The following is a 15,426-nucleotide window of genomic DNA, read 5'->3' as shown; positions in this document are numbered from 1 at the left end:
TGTGTGTTAGCTGATTTGTACAACGGACTTTTTTTGTAAAAAAAAAAAAAAAAAAAAGAAAGAAAGAAAAAACAAATAAAACACAAATCTGTATAAATATGATCTCTTATTATGGTCTGGTCACAATGTACCAGTTAACCTGAAATGTATGGCCTGCCATAAAATAAAATTAACACCTGAAAGGAGAACAAAATATATAAAGACAAATCAACAAGTCACAACATTTAAATAAAACATCTTTATGTCCCACTACGGTCACATTTCCTATTATTGCATCACATCAAACATGTAAATAAGTGACAATGCATCCTATTGACTGCCGTACAGAAAACTGAATTAGTTTAATATGAATTGACAAGTTGGGGTTCCACTTCAGGTTATGTTTAGGTGAAATATCAACAGAGCAACTGAAGAAGAGAAAATTAAATTGTGTTCAGAGTTTTTAATGTCAAGACTGCAGCTTGAGTGAATGTGGCTGCAACTGTCAACAGCCTGATGAGCTGTAATCATAACTTACTTTTCATTATATTTTGGCTATAACATTATGTAGAATTAAATTCAGTTGAGGAATAATAATTTTCAACATGCCCCGATACTACTTTGCAGAGATCAACTTCCTCCAACAGATCAAGTGTTAAAAACAAAACAAGCCAATAGCATCTACACAGAATTGTGTAGAAATAAAGGCATATTATACACTGTAATAACAATGTTACCAAAAAAAAAAAAACAGGAAACAAAAGACTGTGGAAAAGCTTGAGAACAAAGATACTCAAACTAATGAACACAGGCATTCATATTGTGCATTGGACCTATGATTCATTGCTGGCTGACGGGATAAGATCATTGCTGAGGTGCAGGAGGGGGATCAGGTGCACATTTTGGTGAAGGTGCTGTTGTGACAACAACTGTGGAGACAGATTTCGGGGAGCCAGTTGCCATGTGCTGCTGGAGCTGCTGCGCCTGAACCGTCTGGATCCGAACCTAGATGAAGACACACAGATAGATAGCAGTGAGTGCGGTTATTTAAGATAACCATAAAGCAGAGTATCAGTGCAGTCATAACACACTTAACTGAGGCTTTCAAACACCATGGTTAATGACAATTACTGTTATCTTTTCATGCTTTACAGTGGTTTATACTGTGCTGTAAACAACATATTAAAATACAGATTCTGATTACAAGATGACATACTTGATGAAAACATGTTTTAAATTAAATAGATGTTATAAAATGCATTATTTCCTGTTCTTGGCAATACTTTCTCATTAGTGACATGTAAGCTGACCTGTGTGGCCTGTCCTTGCTGCTGAAGCTGCTGGAACTGTTGTGCTGTAACAAAGCTGACTGGTTTGTTCCCTGCGATCAGCTTTGTGCCAGCAGGCATGGTGGTCAGGATGATGTTCCTTCCCAGACTGCTGATACTACTAACAAAACAGAGGAAAGGGACAAAAACGTGTCAGTCTACAAGCCCAACTCATAGCTGTGAAGATGGATCATGTAAAGAAGAATGGGCAATATCTCAAAAAATGTATTTAAGAAGCTCCAAAATAAGCACTTCTGCCGCTACAGTATAAACTAAATATACAAAAAACAGAAATAAATAGTTACAAGGTAGTGATGAGGCTCAATAGGGGGTTAAATCCCCGAACAATGAATCTGACAACACGTTAAAATATATCGTGGAAATCTTTAAATAATACAATCTTCACAACAAATTTTACAGTTTGAGTTTCATTTCATCTTTACAGTCAAATCTGGACAAAGTCTTAACAAGAGAAATATTGTCAATAAAAAGAAAAAAGAAGAAAGATGATGAGACTTACTTTGGGTTAAGACTTGCTTTCACAATAGGTGTGGTCACTACACTTTTACTCTTCAATGGCTGGTTGAGGACAGAGAGGGGCACTGTGATCCGCGCAGGTAACTTCCCCTATAATGTGGTTAAAGGAGAGGACCGGTCATGTCATGAAAGTCATGTGACTTTCAAAAATGTGTGGTAAGTACTGAGACATGGTTGAGGAGAGTTTCTTCAATAAACCATACAGAAGGAATCAATACACACAGTAGAGTAATTAATTAAGTAACAGCAAGGTTTAAATTCCCATTATTGAGAAAGTATTCAATTATACAGGTAATTAGCGGCCCAATTAATTTACTATGTGGAAGTAGAGTTGTGTTTGGAAAAACTGAGGCACAAGCTGATGAGTTCTTCATTGATTAATTAATATTTCCCCTGAGGGAGAACTATGCAAACCAATAAATCAACCGTTCAGTGTAGCATTTGAGTAGAAACATCGAGTAGTAATAAGTCAAAGTCTCCATTCAAATTTAATATCTTATATTCAGATTGTGCCTATAGCCAGCTGAAACAGACTGCAATTAGATCACTTATATGATATAATGATTTATCAAATTAATAAAGAAAAAGTTAAGTCTGTATACTGTTAATTAAAAATTCTGTCAAATGTAAATGCTGAAGATTTCTGGTGTCCTTTAGCTGTACTGAAAAAGTACAAGCCTCAACCAATGGGCATTAAAACCTAGCAAATGATTTAAAATATACACAGGAAGTGAGGAACTCTCTTACCGTTTGTGTGGTAACCACTGTAGCAGGAACCTGTCGTACAGTAGCTGTAGCTGTTCCTAGTGTCAGAGGTGAGCCCGAGGCTCCAGGGGCCACTGTGATCCCCTTGGCACCAGCCACTACACTGGCAGCCATGGTCACTACATTAGCACAAGTGGACACAGTGAGCGGTTTACTGCCAGTGGTGGTCGTCATTGTGATGGTCTGACCCTGTTTCTGTGGAATAACGCCGAGGCCTGGCATTATACGAATTGTGGCGCCACTCTTGTCAGGGGAGGAGACGGTGGAGAAAGTCCTTGATTTTTGGTCAGCCACAGTGACAGCCAATGTGGGCATCAGACGTATGGCTGTGTCTCCTGCAGCCTTCAACAAGGTGGAGGCAACAGGGCCTGCTTTAGTGGTCTGTGCTTCCCCTGTGCCGGACGTAGCACTGGAAATGGAGGAAGGTGAAGGGTGGGGCGGCGTCACATGGAGAGTGGCTGATATGCTCTTGCTGCCTGTGGCGGCAGTGCCCAGGAAGTCGGGGGTGAGTTTGACGGTTGCAACTGGGGATTTGGCAAGAGTTGCCATCATGTCCGGGGTGATCCGAAGCACCGTCTGGCCTTTAGCATCTGTGGTGATGGAGGATGGTGGAAGACGTAGGACATCTTTACCCTGGATGCGCAGGTTTGTTGCAGTTATTGGAATTCCTGCTCCTCCTGAAGTCTTCATTCCTAATTGGCCTGTGATGGACACCTTTACAGAAAAAAAATGTAACAAATCCATAGATAAATCTTGTGATCATGAACATGGCGAATTCAGCTTTCCTGCACTTCCACATCAAAATTGACAGGAAAACATGCATTTATCATTTTACACTCTAAGTATTGATTGGCATCTTGCATTGCATGTTGAAGGAGTGTACTTCATTTGTTTGAGGGCAAAGCTCCCTCTACACTGACTTACTAACTAACTAAGCTAATCAGCCAGGTGGAGACATTCTTGTAGTTCAAGGTTAAACTAGCTGATCAAATATCCCAGTTAAAACAAACCAGTTCACCTGTTTGATGTTAGGGCTTGCGACTCCTTGCAGCACAGCAGGTGAGGCGGGGTTGTTAGCCGGGCTACCAGGTGATCCTGTTTGAGGTTTGGTCACAGTTACAGTAGAGACAGACAGGGTGGGTGGCACCTGGACTGGACTACTGGCAGACTGACTCCTCAGAGGCACTGAAACCACTGCCTACTCATACACAAAATAAGCACAGACAGAAGTGAGTATACAAATGCGATATGCAAAATAATTAACAAAGCTCTTTACCTTCTGTTTTAGCTGTCAGTTGTTCTGCTTACCTGTGAAATGCCCTTGGCTGCCACTGAGACCGGCATCCTGATCTGGTGAGGGGTCTGGTGTACCAGTGTGGCCTGCTGACTTCCTGCCGAAGCACCCAGACCAGGCTGAGCAGAAACAACCCGTACCTGAGGGAGGGAGCCTGCCGCCAGGTGACTCACAATCCGAGCGGCATGTTGGGATGTGACTGGCTGTGAAGCTGGAGGACCAGCCTGACTGGTGGGTAAGATGGTTCCCAGCTGGGGTAAGGAGGGAGGGGATACAAGGAGAACACTGGGAGAGCAGAGGCAATAGACAAGAGCAGAGTCAGTTACAAATTGAACAAATATACATGTACAGCACCAGTCCCATTCACTTGCATTAGTAAGTGTGTCCAAACTTTGACTGGTACTGTATGTATTGTAAAACACTGATAAGAACAAAAGATCTTCTGTCACACTGACCCTGGGCTGGTTTTTATTGTATCTGGGACTCCAGTCTTTGTTGGTGTGGTGGCTGTGCAGGGTAAGGGTGACTTAGGGGTTCCAGGTGTGTTTGGGGTGGGCGTTGAAGGGGTTGGTGACATTGGATTGGAGCCTATATCCTGTCCTGCCTCCAGACATCCAGGGGTTTTACCGACTCCGTCTTTACTTCCAGACTTCTAAAACATAAACAGGACTTAGAGATCACAACAAAATTTTGCTCTGCGACACTGATAAATAACCTAAAACTCCATGTGGGAGAGCAATACTTACAACAACAGTAGCACAACATCAGCAGTGTATTACATACAGTGAAAAACAAATGCAGCTAAGTGTCATATTTTTCTGCAGTAAAATAAAGGCAGTGGACTCACAGGCTTTGATGCAGGTTTAGGTTTCTGCTGTAGAGCTTTTCGTGCTTTTGCGGCAGCAGCTTGAGCCTGGTGGATCCTCTCTGGATGGGAGAAAGATAAAACATGAAAATTAAGAGCTTTCCATAGTACCCTCAGTGATCTTCAAGAGCAAAATCATATGCTGTGAGACATTTTGTTCATCTACATGTGCAAAGCTGGACAGTAAATGTGTCAGTATTTGTTTTTAAATGTGGCAGCTTCATGACGCAAAGACATTTCGTAATCAGAAAATGAAAACCCTGCTGTCACCACATTCCCGCTTACCAAACTCTTCTTGACTCCGATTGCGGTGCAGGTAAATCCACAGTTTGCGGCCAATGTCGTACTTCACACAGGGGTCTTTCTCATAGTGAAGTCTATCTAGAGCCCCACTGACAACCGTGTTCACCTAAAATGCACAGAAAGCCTCTAGCTTACAGGAAATGACACCATAAGACAACAGCTTACAGGCAGCGGCTGCCTCTGGAAAGTGGTTCTTACACAGGCCAAAACTAATCAATCTTCTAGGATGCTGACAGTAAAAAAGAAGTCACTCCGCCAGAGTAAGATGAATGATTAAAAGAAAAAAGCTAAATGTATCACACCTGTGCACTAGTGACATCTGGAGCGAGAAACTGTGAGTCTTTCAACAGTTCACAGATCTCTGCCCTGGTTCCCTCTCCGTTGGGCAACCTGGCTGCTGCATCCCGCACTAAAGAAGAAAGATGGTAGAAGGCAAAATTCATGTGATTGGTTTCCTTTGTGCACACTTAAAGCATTGGGTCACTACTGCCTGACAATGAAGTTTTAAGTAAAACAGAAGATCTAACCCAGAGAGAGAATGGTGACATATGGTGGCCGGTCTGAGCGGAGCAGTGTGTGCTCCCTGGCTTTGTTGAGAGACATCTCCTTATCAAATACCCCTTTAACAGGCCCCACCACAGATTCAAAGCCGTGCATTCTAAAGGTGAAGGCTTTATGTGGTTGGTTGTATCGCTGCTGCTCCTAATGAACAAAAAAAAAAACAACCAAAAAGTATGTTGAAGTTCAATTTATAATTCTTAAGAATAAAAATTACTGTTGATTAGGACAGAAACTGTCAGAAGAATTAAAAACAGATTATCAAAATGTCATGAAAGTGAGAAATCGGAGGAACACAAACAAACCTGGATTTGGAACACCTGTCTCTCATTTCCAGTGCTGGGCCGCACCACATAATCAGTTGAACTGTTTGGTTAGAGAGATAACACTGTTTACTTCAACAACCTTAACAGTACAACTTAAATATGCTAATATAAGACTACAAATAACTTATCTCCATGTAGAATTAAGCTAAATGTTTTATTTATTGAGAAATTGACTATTTGGTATTAAAAAAAAACACTATTTATCTATAATTAAGATAAATATAAAATGATATGCTTAGGTTGTTCAGCGACCCCCCCGTAAAAAACAAAGCAATCAATTAATTTTCTGTCAATCAACTAACTGGTTACATAATTTCTTGGCATCATACCATATGTGCAAAGATTGATAAATAACTGAATCTTACACTCTTGGTGTGGGTGAAGTCATCTCCATGAGTTCTTCACTTTCAGTCTGGGGAAGACAAAAAAGCCTAATAATGGAACTGTAATATACTGTATAATATAAACATGGTAGCACAGTATTTTGCAATCTTTAGCAAAAAACTGTTTGTAACAGGAATAATATTTTATATTTGTAATACCTTGACAACAAAATCTTTTGAGTCCAGCCACAGCTGACAGAGTGCACTGAGATCCTTTTCTGTATCTTGAGTCGGACCTAAAATAAGTGATGGACATTAATCTCCCAGAATAGAATCAGCATGAACACCAAGCACTACATCAATCAGGAATTTCAATAGTCTATCCCTCTTACCAATCCATCTCCACTGCTGAGATTCATCAGCAAATTCAACAAATGGAGAAAAGCCACTGGGCAGAGCCATCATGCCATCTGATTGTCAGAGTTGGAAAAAAATACATGAATAACTTGCAGTGGAAATAAAAAAAAGTAACCATTTTAGTGTACATGACCAGGACTACTTACCTTTAGTCTCTCCTGCAAGAAACTGCAGGGCTTGAAGAACCAAGTCAGACCAACAGGGGGCAGAAGAAAACCACACGTTGAGGGAACTGGCTGGAGAGGACTGCCACATTTGAACTTTCTCCTCTAACTGAGAGCAGATCAAAGTTAAGTTGTTAAAATGAATGGCCAGGCCTGTGCTCGAACTTACAGTATAAAATGCATGAGAGACTCTGTAATGAGTAAATACCATTAAAGTACTGGCAAGGTGTTCTGTCCTCAAGATAGTCTCCAACAAGCTGAAGAAACTGACAGCTATTTCCTCAACCATAACCGGGCTGCTCTGAGACTCCTCCACCATTCTGTAATAATGAAGGTTTGTTACATTAGTCTTAGATTACAGATGACTCGTTTCACATCTGGACAATACATTAAATGTTTTTAAGAACAGCGTGACACTAGACTTACTCTTCCTTGATATTGGGCAGTGGAGTAGACGGTGTGTCCGGCAGGGAGTTGATGATGTTTGCTGGTGGAGCTGACGGGGTGTCTAAAGGTGCAAGAGTTTCACAGGGATCCTCAGATTCCACTTTTATTGTCCTCATTTTCTTCTTCCTTCTCTCATCTCTCATCTTCTTTTTGGGCAAAGACAGATCAAAGAGTGCTGAAAGATAAAAAAGAAAGAAACAAGTCAACTTTGTGTCATGAAATCGAGAAAAGCAAGACAATGGTTTACAAGTTCGGTATTTTTTAATTTATTTACTCACGCATAGTCCCCTTCCGACCAATATTTGCTCTTGAGAGAATGTCTCCAAGGTGGATATCAGAAGTCATCAAGTCTGGATGGTCCTGAGTAAATCAATCATCAGTGATATACTGTACAAGTTAAGACTAAACCATATCTGTTTTTTTCCCTCCAGACACCACTTACTGGCTGTCGCTTCCTCTTCTCCCGATGGTTTTGCAACATGGTTTTCAAATCCCGCTCTCCTAGTTCCATTTTTTCTGTAAGAAATGAAAATGTCTTTCAACATGGTGGTCACTGTACTAAAACATAACAGCAACATCATCTGGATATCGGAAGAAACACTGACCAGTCGTCTTCATGTCTTGGGTGGAGAGGCTGGGCAGAACTCTGAGCGAGACAGTGGGTGTTGGAGAGGAAGGTGATTGTGGTGCTGGTGTCCATAATGATATGTCTATAAGGATATGTAATAAGACATGCAAAAGCACCGGTAAGGTCAGTTTTATATATTTATTTTTCAGCACTTGGATTTCATTCTAATAATCTTCAAATCAGTCTTCATTTTACATTTCCTTCTTTTTTAATTTGTATTATTTTTTTTCATCTACTATTAATTGTTTTGCTACAAGTAAAGTCCATTAAAAATAAAAATAAAAAACATTATCAGCAGTGATACTAATGAAAGAGCAGACTAACCGTCATCATCAGATGAAGCATTACTGTCACCACACTCTGTTTTGACCTCCTTTAATATGCGGCTCAATCTTCTTCTGACTCTTGGCTCCCTCATTTCAGCATGAGTCTTGTTTGGTAGCTTTCTTTTCGGTGGAAAGTCCAGACCATTGTGAACCGCATACTCCAGCAACTCCTAAAACAAGAAGACACATTAAGACCAACTGCAGGGAGTTTAGTGCCTTGTACTTCAAACTTTTACAAAAATACCTTTCTGGAGACAAGGATCTGTTTCAACAGTCTGTGGTAATACTGCTGAAAGGAGTACAACTGTCGCTTCCTCTGGGACTTGGCACACAGTTGTCTGTACTTGACCACCTCAGGATTGAAGTAACCATCTGAATTGAAATAATGAGGGTCGTGATGAGAAAATGCTTCAAAAATTCACTCATATAGTATTGTGTCGATTGGTAAATAAATAGTGTGATTACCTCTGAATAGTTTTTGTGCAAGATGAAGGGGATTTCCAAAATTAAAATTCCTGTTGTTGAATAGGTCGCTGATGGTGCTGTCCTGCTCTGCAACCTTGTTGTCAGGAAACTGTGGCAAAAACTGACGGAGGTGCTGCCTCTGGGAATCTGACAGTACTTCAGTCCAGGTGCTTTCGCTCATCACAGAGAAGAAAATTTCAGGCTGTTGACAAAAAAAGTAAACAGCAAAATTTGATGCATCATCTGCATGGTGTATTACTTCTGTTAACAATCCAACAAAGCAGGGAAGAGCAGCATTTCATCACTAAGGGCCACATAACTCACATCTTCAAGTAGGTCCTCTGGGAGGCTCACTCTACAGCTCCCCAGCATGCACTCTTCAGTGATTTGTCCATCGTTTTCTTCTTTCGGATCAAGGGGGTCTGTAAGCATGTGGGTGAGGGCATCCATTCTCTTCTGTACTAGCCTTAATGTTCACACAGACAAGCACAAGCGATTACAAAGTCGCATAAAACCTCGTTTTAATCTCTGGACTGACGCGTGTGATTCCTGTCATTCAACTTGCATACGTTGTTGGGTTTTATATTTTAGGAGGAGCTTGGTAGTTAAGAGCTACAAACGACAGAGTATCATTAGGAAGCATTCACCAATGTCAAAACATTAGCCAGTACTGTAACGCTACTGCTGTTAGCGAGCTAAGCTACCAGCTAAGTTAGCAAGAAGGCCAGTTCTAACGTTTGCATTATTGTTCCGGCTTTCAACGCGAATATACTAATAATGTATGACATATATTTAAATGTTTACATTGATACTATTAGTTAAAGTCTGCTAATAACACTTACCTGACAATGCTTTGTGTTTTGGAAATGAACGAGGGAACAATTTTACCGACGGACCGTATTCTTCTTCTGCTGAAACTGGACGACAGTCCCTCTTTTTCATGGATGTATAAAGAGAACTGGACACAGGAAGAGCGCCAGGCTTTGAAGTCAATTTGACATAGCGGCCAAACCGTGTAATTACAACGTCACGTGATGCACACTGGCCCAAAAAGACTTTTCCCCATAGACTTACATTGTGAAAGAGATGTCTGTAAATCAGCGGATAAATTTTTCTGAGCGTCACAACCCTCGCGAAATGACTTGTCTCACTATCAGAATTAAACCCGTTTGGTCCGATCACATTTCAAAAGCCTAGAAGAGCCGCACGATTGAATTGTTTTATCCCCATTCAAGTTAACCGGAGGGCTAAGCCGGAAGTAGCCGACTCGGCCAGCGAAAGTCACTAGTGCGCATGCTCTATGAGCCGCACAATGCGGAAGATCCATGGATGCATAAAGAGAACAAGTTCTCTTCTTTCTTGGGAAGATCCGGGTACTTTCATACCGGGAAGTCGATTTTTTTTGGCTTCATGCGCCACTGTGCAACTTTCATAAGAATGAACGAGGCCCCGCCTCCGACGTTGTATCCAGTTCTCTTTATACGTCCATGCTCTTTTTCTTCTTCTCTTCTTCTTTGGCATTTATATTGTTGCATTACTGCCATCTTCTGGAGTGAATTGACTCCTACAGTGTCCTGATTCAACCCTGTTCTCCGGAGGTAGCTGATGCAGCATCTTCTGCCCCATCCACCAGCACCGCACTCCAGTATGTTTTTTTAATTCTGTTCCTATATCCCAAATCTTTCCATTTCCTCCATCATGCCCTTCCTTTCTTACATGTATCGTTATTCATTGAATTTGATGATAACATGTTCTACAGTTTCTGATACCTGACGATATTCATAAAGACCGGTTGGATGCTCAACGTTACCTATAACATGAAGTGTAACGTTACTGTAGATAGATTGTTTGCTGCCCTCTACAGGAGACCGAGTATGTAAACTTACTCTGTTATTCAAGGTAGTAAAACTGTAAACTTAAACAGAGAACTTCACGACTTATTTATTTGAATGTCGTAATTGGTAGGTATTGTTATTAATATCATTATGTAAAACTTTGGGGCGGAGAAGAGCCTAATTCTTGGTTAACACATAAAATAACGTTAGCTCGTCATAGCTACCGTTAAATGAAGCAGTTATAACGGTCTCCTGGCTGCTAACGGCTGACGGTATAACGCGAAATGATGCAGCCGTTAGAGGAAGAGTCAGTAGCTACAATGAATTTTACATTCTGCTTGTTTTACGACTACTTCTCTAAATTTCTGTAAATTGGTCATGTCTTCGAAGCTACATTTACAAGACATGCTATGCTGGAAAAGCTTGTAGTAACTAATTAATTCCTTTAATATTAAAAACATATATACATCATACATATACATAAAACAGGTTTTCACCAATGTTTCTGTTTGTTAACTTACTTGTCCTGGTGAATATGTGTAAAAGTGTGTTATAGGTAGGTTGTTTTGATGACAAAACCAAACCAAACATATTTAAATCTAAATACATAAATATAAGTAGCATTAATAAATAACAATAAAAATAAAGGTGTTGTCTTCAAACAGCAGTGCTATAAACTAATGTATGTCTCTTATTCATTTATCAATGTATATCTTTATATCAGTTCACAGATAAAAACTATACACCACTTAATATTGTATTAGCTTTCAGGTGTAACCTGATAGAGCTGAACTGAATCATTCAGTTATATTAACCAAACAAACAAGGAGAAAGTCCCACTCCATAATAATAAATACTAGAAAATTCTTAAAGAGAATATACTCAAAACACATTAAACTCTTAATGTTGAAATTTCACACCAGAAAAGTACTGCCAAATCAGTCTGTCTGTAAAACCTGCTCCTTTTTAACGCATTTTTTCAGTTGTTATGGCATTATTCTGGCTTCAAATTTAATACTTTTAGTGCAGTTTTTAATATATAACATAGTGCAAAACAGTGGTCCAGATACCATTTGAATTGCTGGTCTAGTTTTGTCAGCTTGCTCCTCCTCTTTATGATGCTGCTGTGAACAAGAATGAACAGTCAATCTCTCTGGCTCACAACACAGCCAGAGAGAGGCACAGGACACCCATTGCCCTTCACAAACCTTCACCAACATTGCCCTGCTGCATGAGGTGGGCACAGAGGCACCAGGAGTTACAGAACTGAGAGACAAACATTTTTCCATTTCTCTCAAAGTTTTGCTTTTAATGCCTTGGGAGAATGGCAGAAGGTGCAGATGGAGAGGAAGAGATTCAGTTCTTGCGTACCGTAAGTGATGCTGTCTGCCTCTTCTCAGATAGTTTATAGCTAGTTAGTAGACATATTCAGTCAACAATGCACAGATATAAGCCTTTTCCTATATGTAATTGTCACTTCTTAACACATAATAGATAAACATTTACTGTGTTGGGTAACTTTCTTTACAGAGATGGAGCAGAGATTGACAAGAACAGTTGGCTGGTTTCGTTGCCATTGTTACCTATTTATATCTCAATGGATACTTGATATGTTAGTGTTTTGTCACTGAGAAGAAAACCTGTGGTGCCAGTTGACAGTTGACATACATATGTATATAGAATGTGAAAAGTAATTTGATACAGTTACACAAAAGTATTATATCATTTTGACACTGACACCACAGTTTTAATTTTGATGGCAAATAAGACAATACATATTTTCTGAAAATTAGCTACATTTTCTGTAGTTGGGTCACTTTAGTGTTTTAAGCAGAACGTTGCATCAGTGTCTAGGGCAGGGATGAAGATCACAATTGCTTCACAGAAAAAAACCCACAATTGTGGAAATCCAGTCAAAGACAGAGTTCAGTTCAGATTTCTATAAGTAGGTTGTGTGAGAGGCAGTGTAGTCTAGATTTGTGAATTTGAACAGATCCATCCTAAAGCGAGATTGGAGGCAGTCAGACTAATTGTGATGAATAATGCTTGAACTAATAATCCATTGATAGTGAATGGTCATGTGAACTACTACACTCAGTTGTACCATGCCTGTTGGTTTGATGGGAATATGGATGTTATTTTTCTTGGCTTGTAGTTCAAAGGTCTACAACAGCATGAAGCTGACGTGGTCGATATGGTCTAGTTTGTCTCTTGATGTCATTCCAGGTGAAATACTTTTGGAGGGAATGAAAATAAGAGCAACTTAAGTATTTAACGTAGTGTGTTATCATCGGTATCTGTATCAAGAATCTATGTTGGTATGTGCAGAATTATCCCATAAAACTGTGGTGATGCTGTGACTTTATCTCATAAGTAATAACCACCCATTTCCATCCACCTTTTTACTCTCTGACACTTGATAGACTGGAGGGACCTAAATTTAAATTGTGATTTTTGTAGCGTCAGAACATGAACTTGGCAACTCTGGCCTGGCCTTGCACAACAAAGCGGCAGTGAGTGATGACTGAAGGACTTGCCCAGATATCATCTAATATGTACTGTTGTGCTCATTCTCTGCTGTTTACAAAACAGCTCAGTATGTCACTATTTATAAGCCATAAATTATCAGTGACCATGTCTCACGCCAAAATGTAATATGGGCGTATGGGATGAATCCAAAGGATGTCTAGTTCTGAGGTTTACGTTCTGCTGCTCCTCAATTTGCGATTTAGGTAACAAGCATATTTTTAAAATCTTGCTTTTGGAGGTCTCAGATACACTTAAGGCCAACAGAGGGACAAACATACAGTATATAATAATGTACAAGGAAATAAACTTGACAATACAGTTGTAAGACACCTTAAAGGTTAAAAATGTTCACTTAATTGATTATGTATGTGTATGTTATAAAATGTTTAGTTTAAATTAATTTATTTTTGTTGCATTACTCACTGCTGAGGTATCGTATTTCCTTTTAAGATCTCTGTGCCAAAGCCTGTCCAAGGGCACTGTGGCCTTGCAAGCAGTCTAACGTAACACTCTATTAGTGGTGATACTCAGCCATAGTAGATGTTCAACAAAGTCACTTGATTTTCTCTAGACCTTGGTAAGTCTGGCCCTAATGTTAGTGTAACCCAGACACTGATCTATATCTATAGACTGATTTTCACGTCATGAGTACCCTTTAAAACTCACTTCCTCATAGCCTCTTGATTAGAGGTTTTGTACCCTGAGCGTGTGGCTGCAGTCTTTTGACTTCAAGTAATGTTTACTTGATATTTTGATGAAGAACAGTGTGCATGTTTTAGCATATTTAATTTTGTAAATAAATAAAAAACACATTTTTAGTTGACATGATGTCATGGCTTGATATACAGCATATACTTAAATGAAATATGTAACAATGTGTCATAAAGTTACTGTCAGTCTGTAGCTGTTCACCCTGAACTTAGCTGAGTTCTATATTTACTGTGTGAGGATTAGCAGGTTCAAAGCTTGGCCCATTTCAGCACCTGTTTACTTCAGTCCATGTAGGAACTTAGCTAAAGTAGTGCTAGCAATGGTCATTATGAGATGCTAGTTTCAAAACATTATGTCAGATCTTTTTATGGCAGTTCTTGCATAGCTAATTCTTAAATTTTTGATAAATACATAGCCTAGTGTTGTCATGATGGCATCTAGCATCTGTCTGTCTGTCGGTCAGCCTGTTAGCCCTCAGACACATTCCTGTGCACGCTGTAACTTAGGAACAGAAAGTGAGAGACACTTAATACTTACGTCTGTGATGTGCTAAGAGAGGACTGTTAGTGAGTCGAATGGATTTTGCTGAATTGTCTTTAAGGTGCCAGCACTGTTGACAGATGTATTTTTCTTGCTTCAGTCTGACAGCTGATGTATATTATTAGCAAACTACTGACTTTTAAGTCTGCTGTACAGGGTAGCAGTTTCATTGTTATTATTAAATAAAATATATGAATAGTTCATGTGTTCAGGACATGAGATTGATGAAGAGGAATCTTCATCAATGAGATCGATGAAGAGGAAACAATGTGACTGTTATAGACAAAAATACAAATTCTCTTAAACTCATACTTAAAAGCTCTGTGGTGTAGCGACAAAAAATGTTATCATAATGGAAGACTTGTGTAATTGTACTGCACCTTCAACTTGAAAACAAAAGCCACCATATCCACACACCTTACCCAAGGTGTGTCATGTTGAGAATGTGAGTAATCGATAGCAAAAATTCCTGGGTTGGCTCTCAGCTCAGGTCTTTTTTGTCTGCAGTTTGCATACTTTCCTCATCTTTGCACATGTTTCCTTTCTAAATGGGACAGTCTAAATCACCCATAGAAGTGAATTTACATGGGTTAGCAACTGTTTATGCCAGTGTAGAGCCTGAATGACTGTACAATTAGTGCAAGACATTGCTCATACCACAGATGTTTAACTTTGTACCTGTGTACATTATCATGTAAGAAATATCAATTTACAGTTTTATTAAATTAAATTTCATAATAACTGACATACTATTGGGAACTATGTTGAACTCTTTTCACTAAAATTACATATTTCTTACTGGCATGTACTGGTATGAATGATTCAAGTATTTTACAGACACACACAACACAACCAGCTGAGCATGAATTTCTGAGCCGAGGGGATTCAGAGTGATATTATGAATATTTCTGTCCTCAGAAAACTGACTAGTTGCATTATTGAAGCAGTGCAATGTGGGCCAATCTTTCCTGGCCGTCAAATACTAAATATCTGGTGCTTTCCAGAGGGGGATGTGTGAACAGCAGGTGCAGCGGCCTGAAATAGAGAGCTTGTGGGGGAGTGGCTGGTGTCATGGAGCCAGAGAGG

At 39.7% G+C, this 15,426-nt stretch overlaps 2 protein-coding genes across 10 annotated transcripts in view; one reads left to right on the top strand and one right to left on the bottom strand.

Moving 5' to 3' along the window:
* Positions 1-41: 41 nt before the first annotated feature.
* On the bottom strand, positions 42-10,014 carry nfrkb (nuclear factor related to kappaB binding protein). 3 transcript variants are annotated; one of them, XM_067608025.1, is made up of 26 exons: positions 9,568-10,014; positions 9,050-9,191; positions 8,726-8,927; positions 8,505-8,632; positions 8,259-8,430; positions 7,912-8,016; positions 7,749-7,822; positions 7,585-7,666; positions 7,286-7,481; positions 7,068-7,179; positions 6,842-6,968; positions 6,671-6,748; positions 6,498-6,574; positions 6,321-6,367; positions 5,935-5,995; positions 5,599-5,773; positions 5,374-5,480; positions 5,054-5,177; positions 4,751-4,830; positions 4,359-4,555; positions 3,918-4,188; positions 3,628-3,807; positions 2,592-3,323; positions 1,828-1,934; positions 1,290-1,425; positions 42-984 (listed from the first exon to the last, which is right to left on the bottom strand). In XM_067608025.1, the coding sequence occupies exons 2-26, from the start codon at positions 9,173-9,175 to the stop codon at positions 844-846; spliced, it is 3,837 nt and encodes a 1,278-aa protein (XP_067464126.1). In that variant the 5' UTR covers positions 9,176-9,191; positions 9,568-10,014; the 3' UTR covers positions 42-843. The 3 variants fall into 3 exon arrangements, with proteins under 3 accessions (XP_067464126.1, XP_067464125.1, XP_067464124.1); XM_067608024.1 differs by having other exon boundaries at positions 1,290-1,428; positions 4,359-4,552; XM_067608023.1 differs by having other exon boundaries at positions 1,290-1,428; positions 9,568-9,994.
* A 1,697-nt stretch (positions 10,015-11,711) lies between these two features.
* LOC137195557 (ryanodine receptor 1-like) overlaps positions 11,712-15,426 on the top strand; it is a 50,173-nt gene continuing 46,458 nt past the window's right edge. For 5 of the 7 annotated variants that reach the window (XM_067608022.1, XM_067608021.1, XM_067608020.1 and 2 more), the window contains exon 1: positions 11,713-11,932. In XM_067608022.1, coding sequence (XP_067464123.1) covers positions 11,885-11,932 — 48 coding nt within the window. In that variant the 5' untranslated portion in view covers positions 11,713-11,884. Of the gene's footprint in view, positions 11,933-15,426 lie in introns of all 7 variants that reach the window. The other 2 variants (XM_067608018.1, XM_067608016.1) reach the window with 1 other exon arrangement.

The sequence above is a fragment of the Thunnus thynnus genome, chromosome 13, assembly GCF_963924715.1.
Source record: "Thunnus thynnus chromosome 13, fThuThy2.1, whole genome shotgun sequence".
NCBI classification, from domain to species: domain Eukaryota; kingdom Metazoa; phylum Chordata; class Actinopteri; order Scombriformes; family Scombridae; genus Thunnus; species Thunnus thynnus.
The sequence above is the reverse complement of the archived record's forward strand: the minus strand, read 5'-3'. Positions and strand labels throughout refer to the sequence as shown.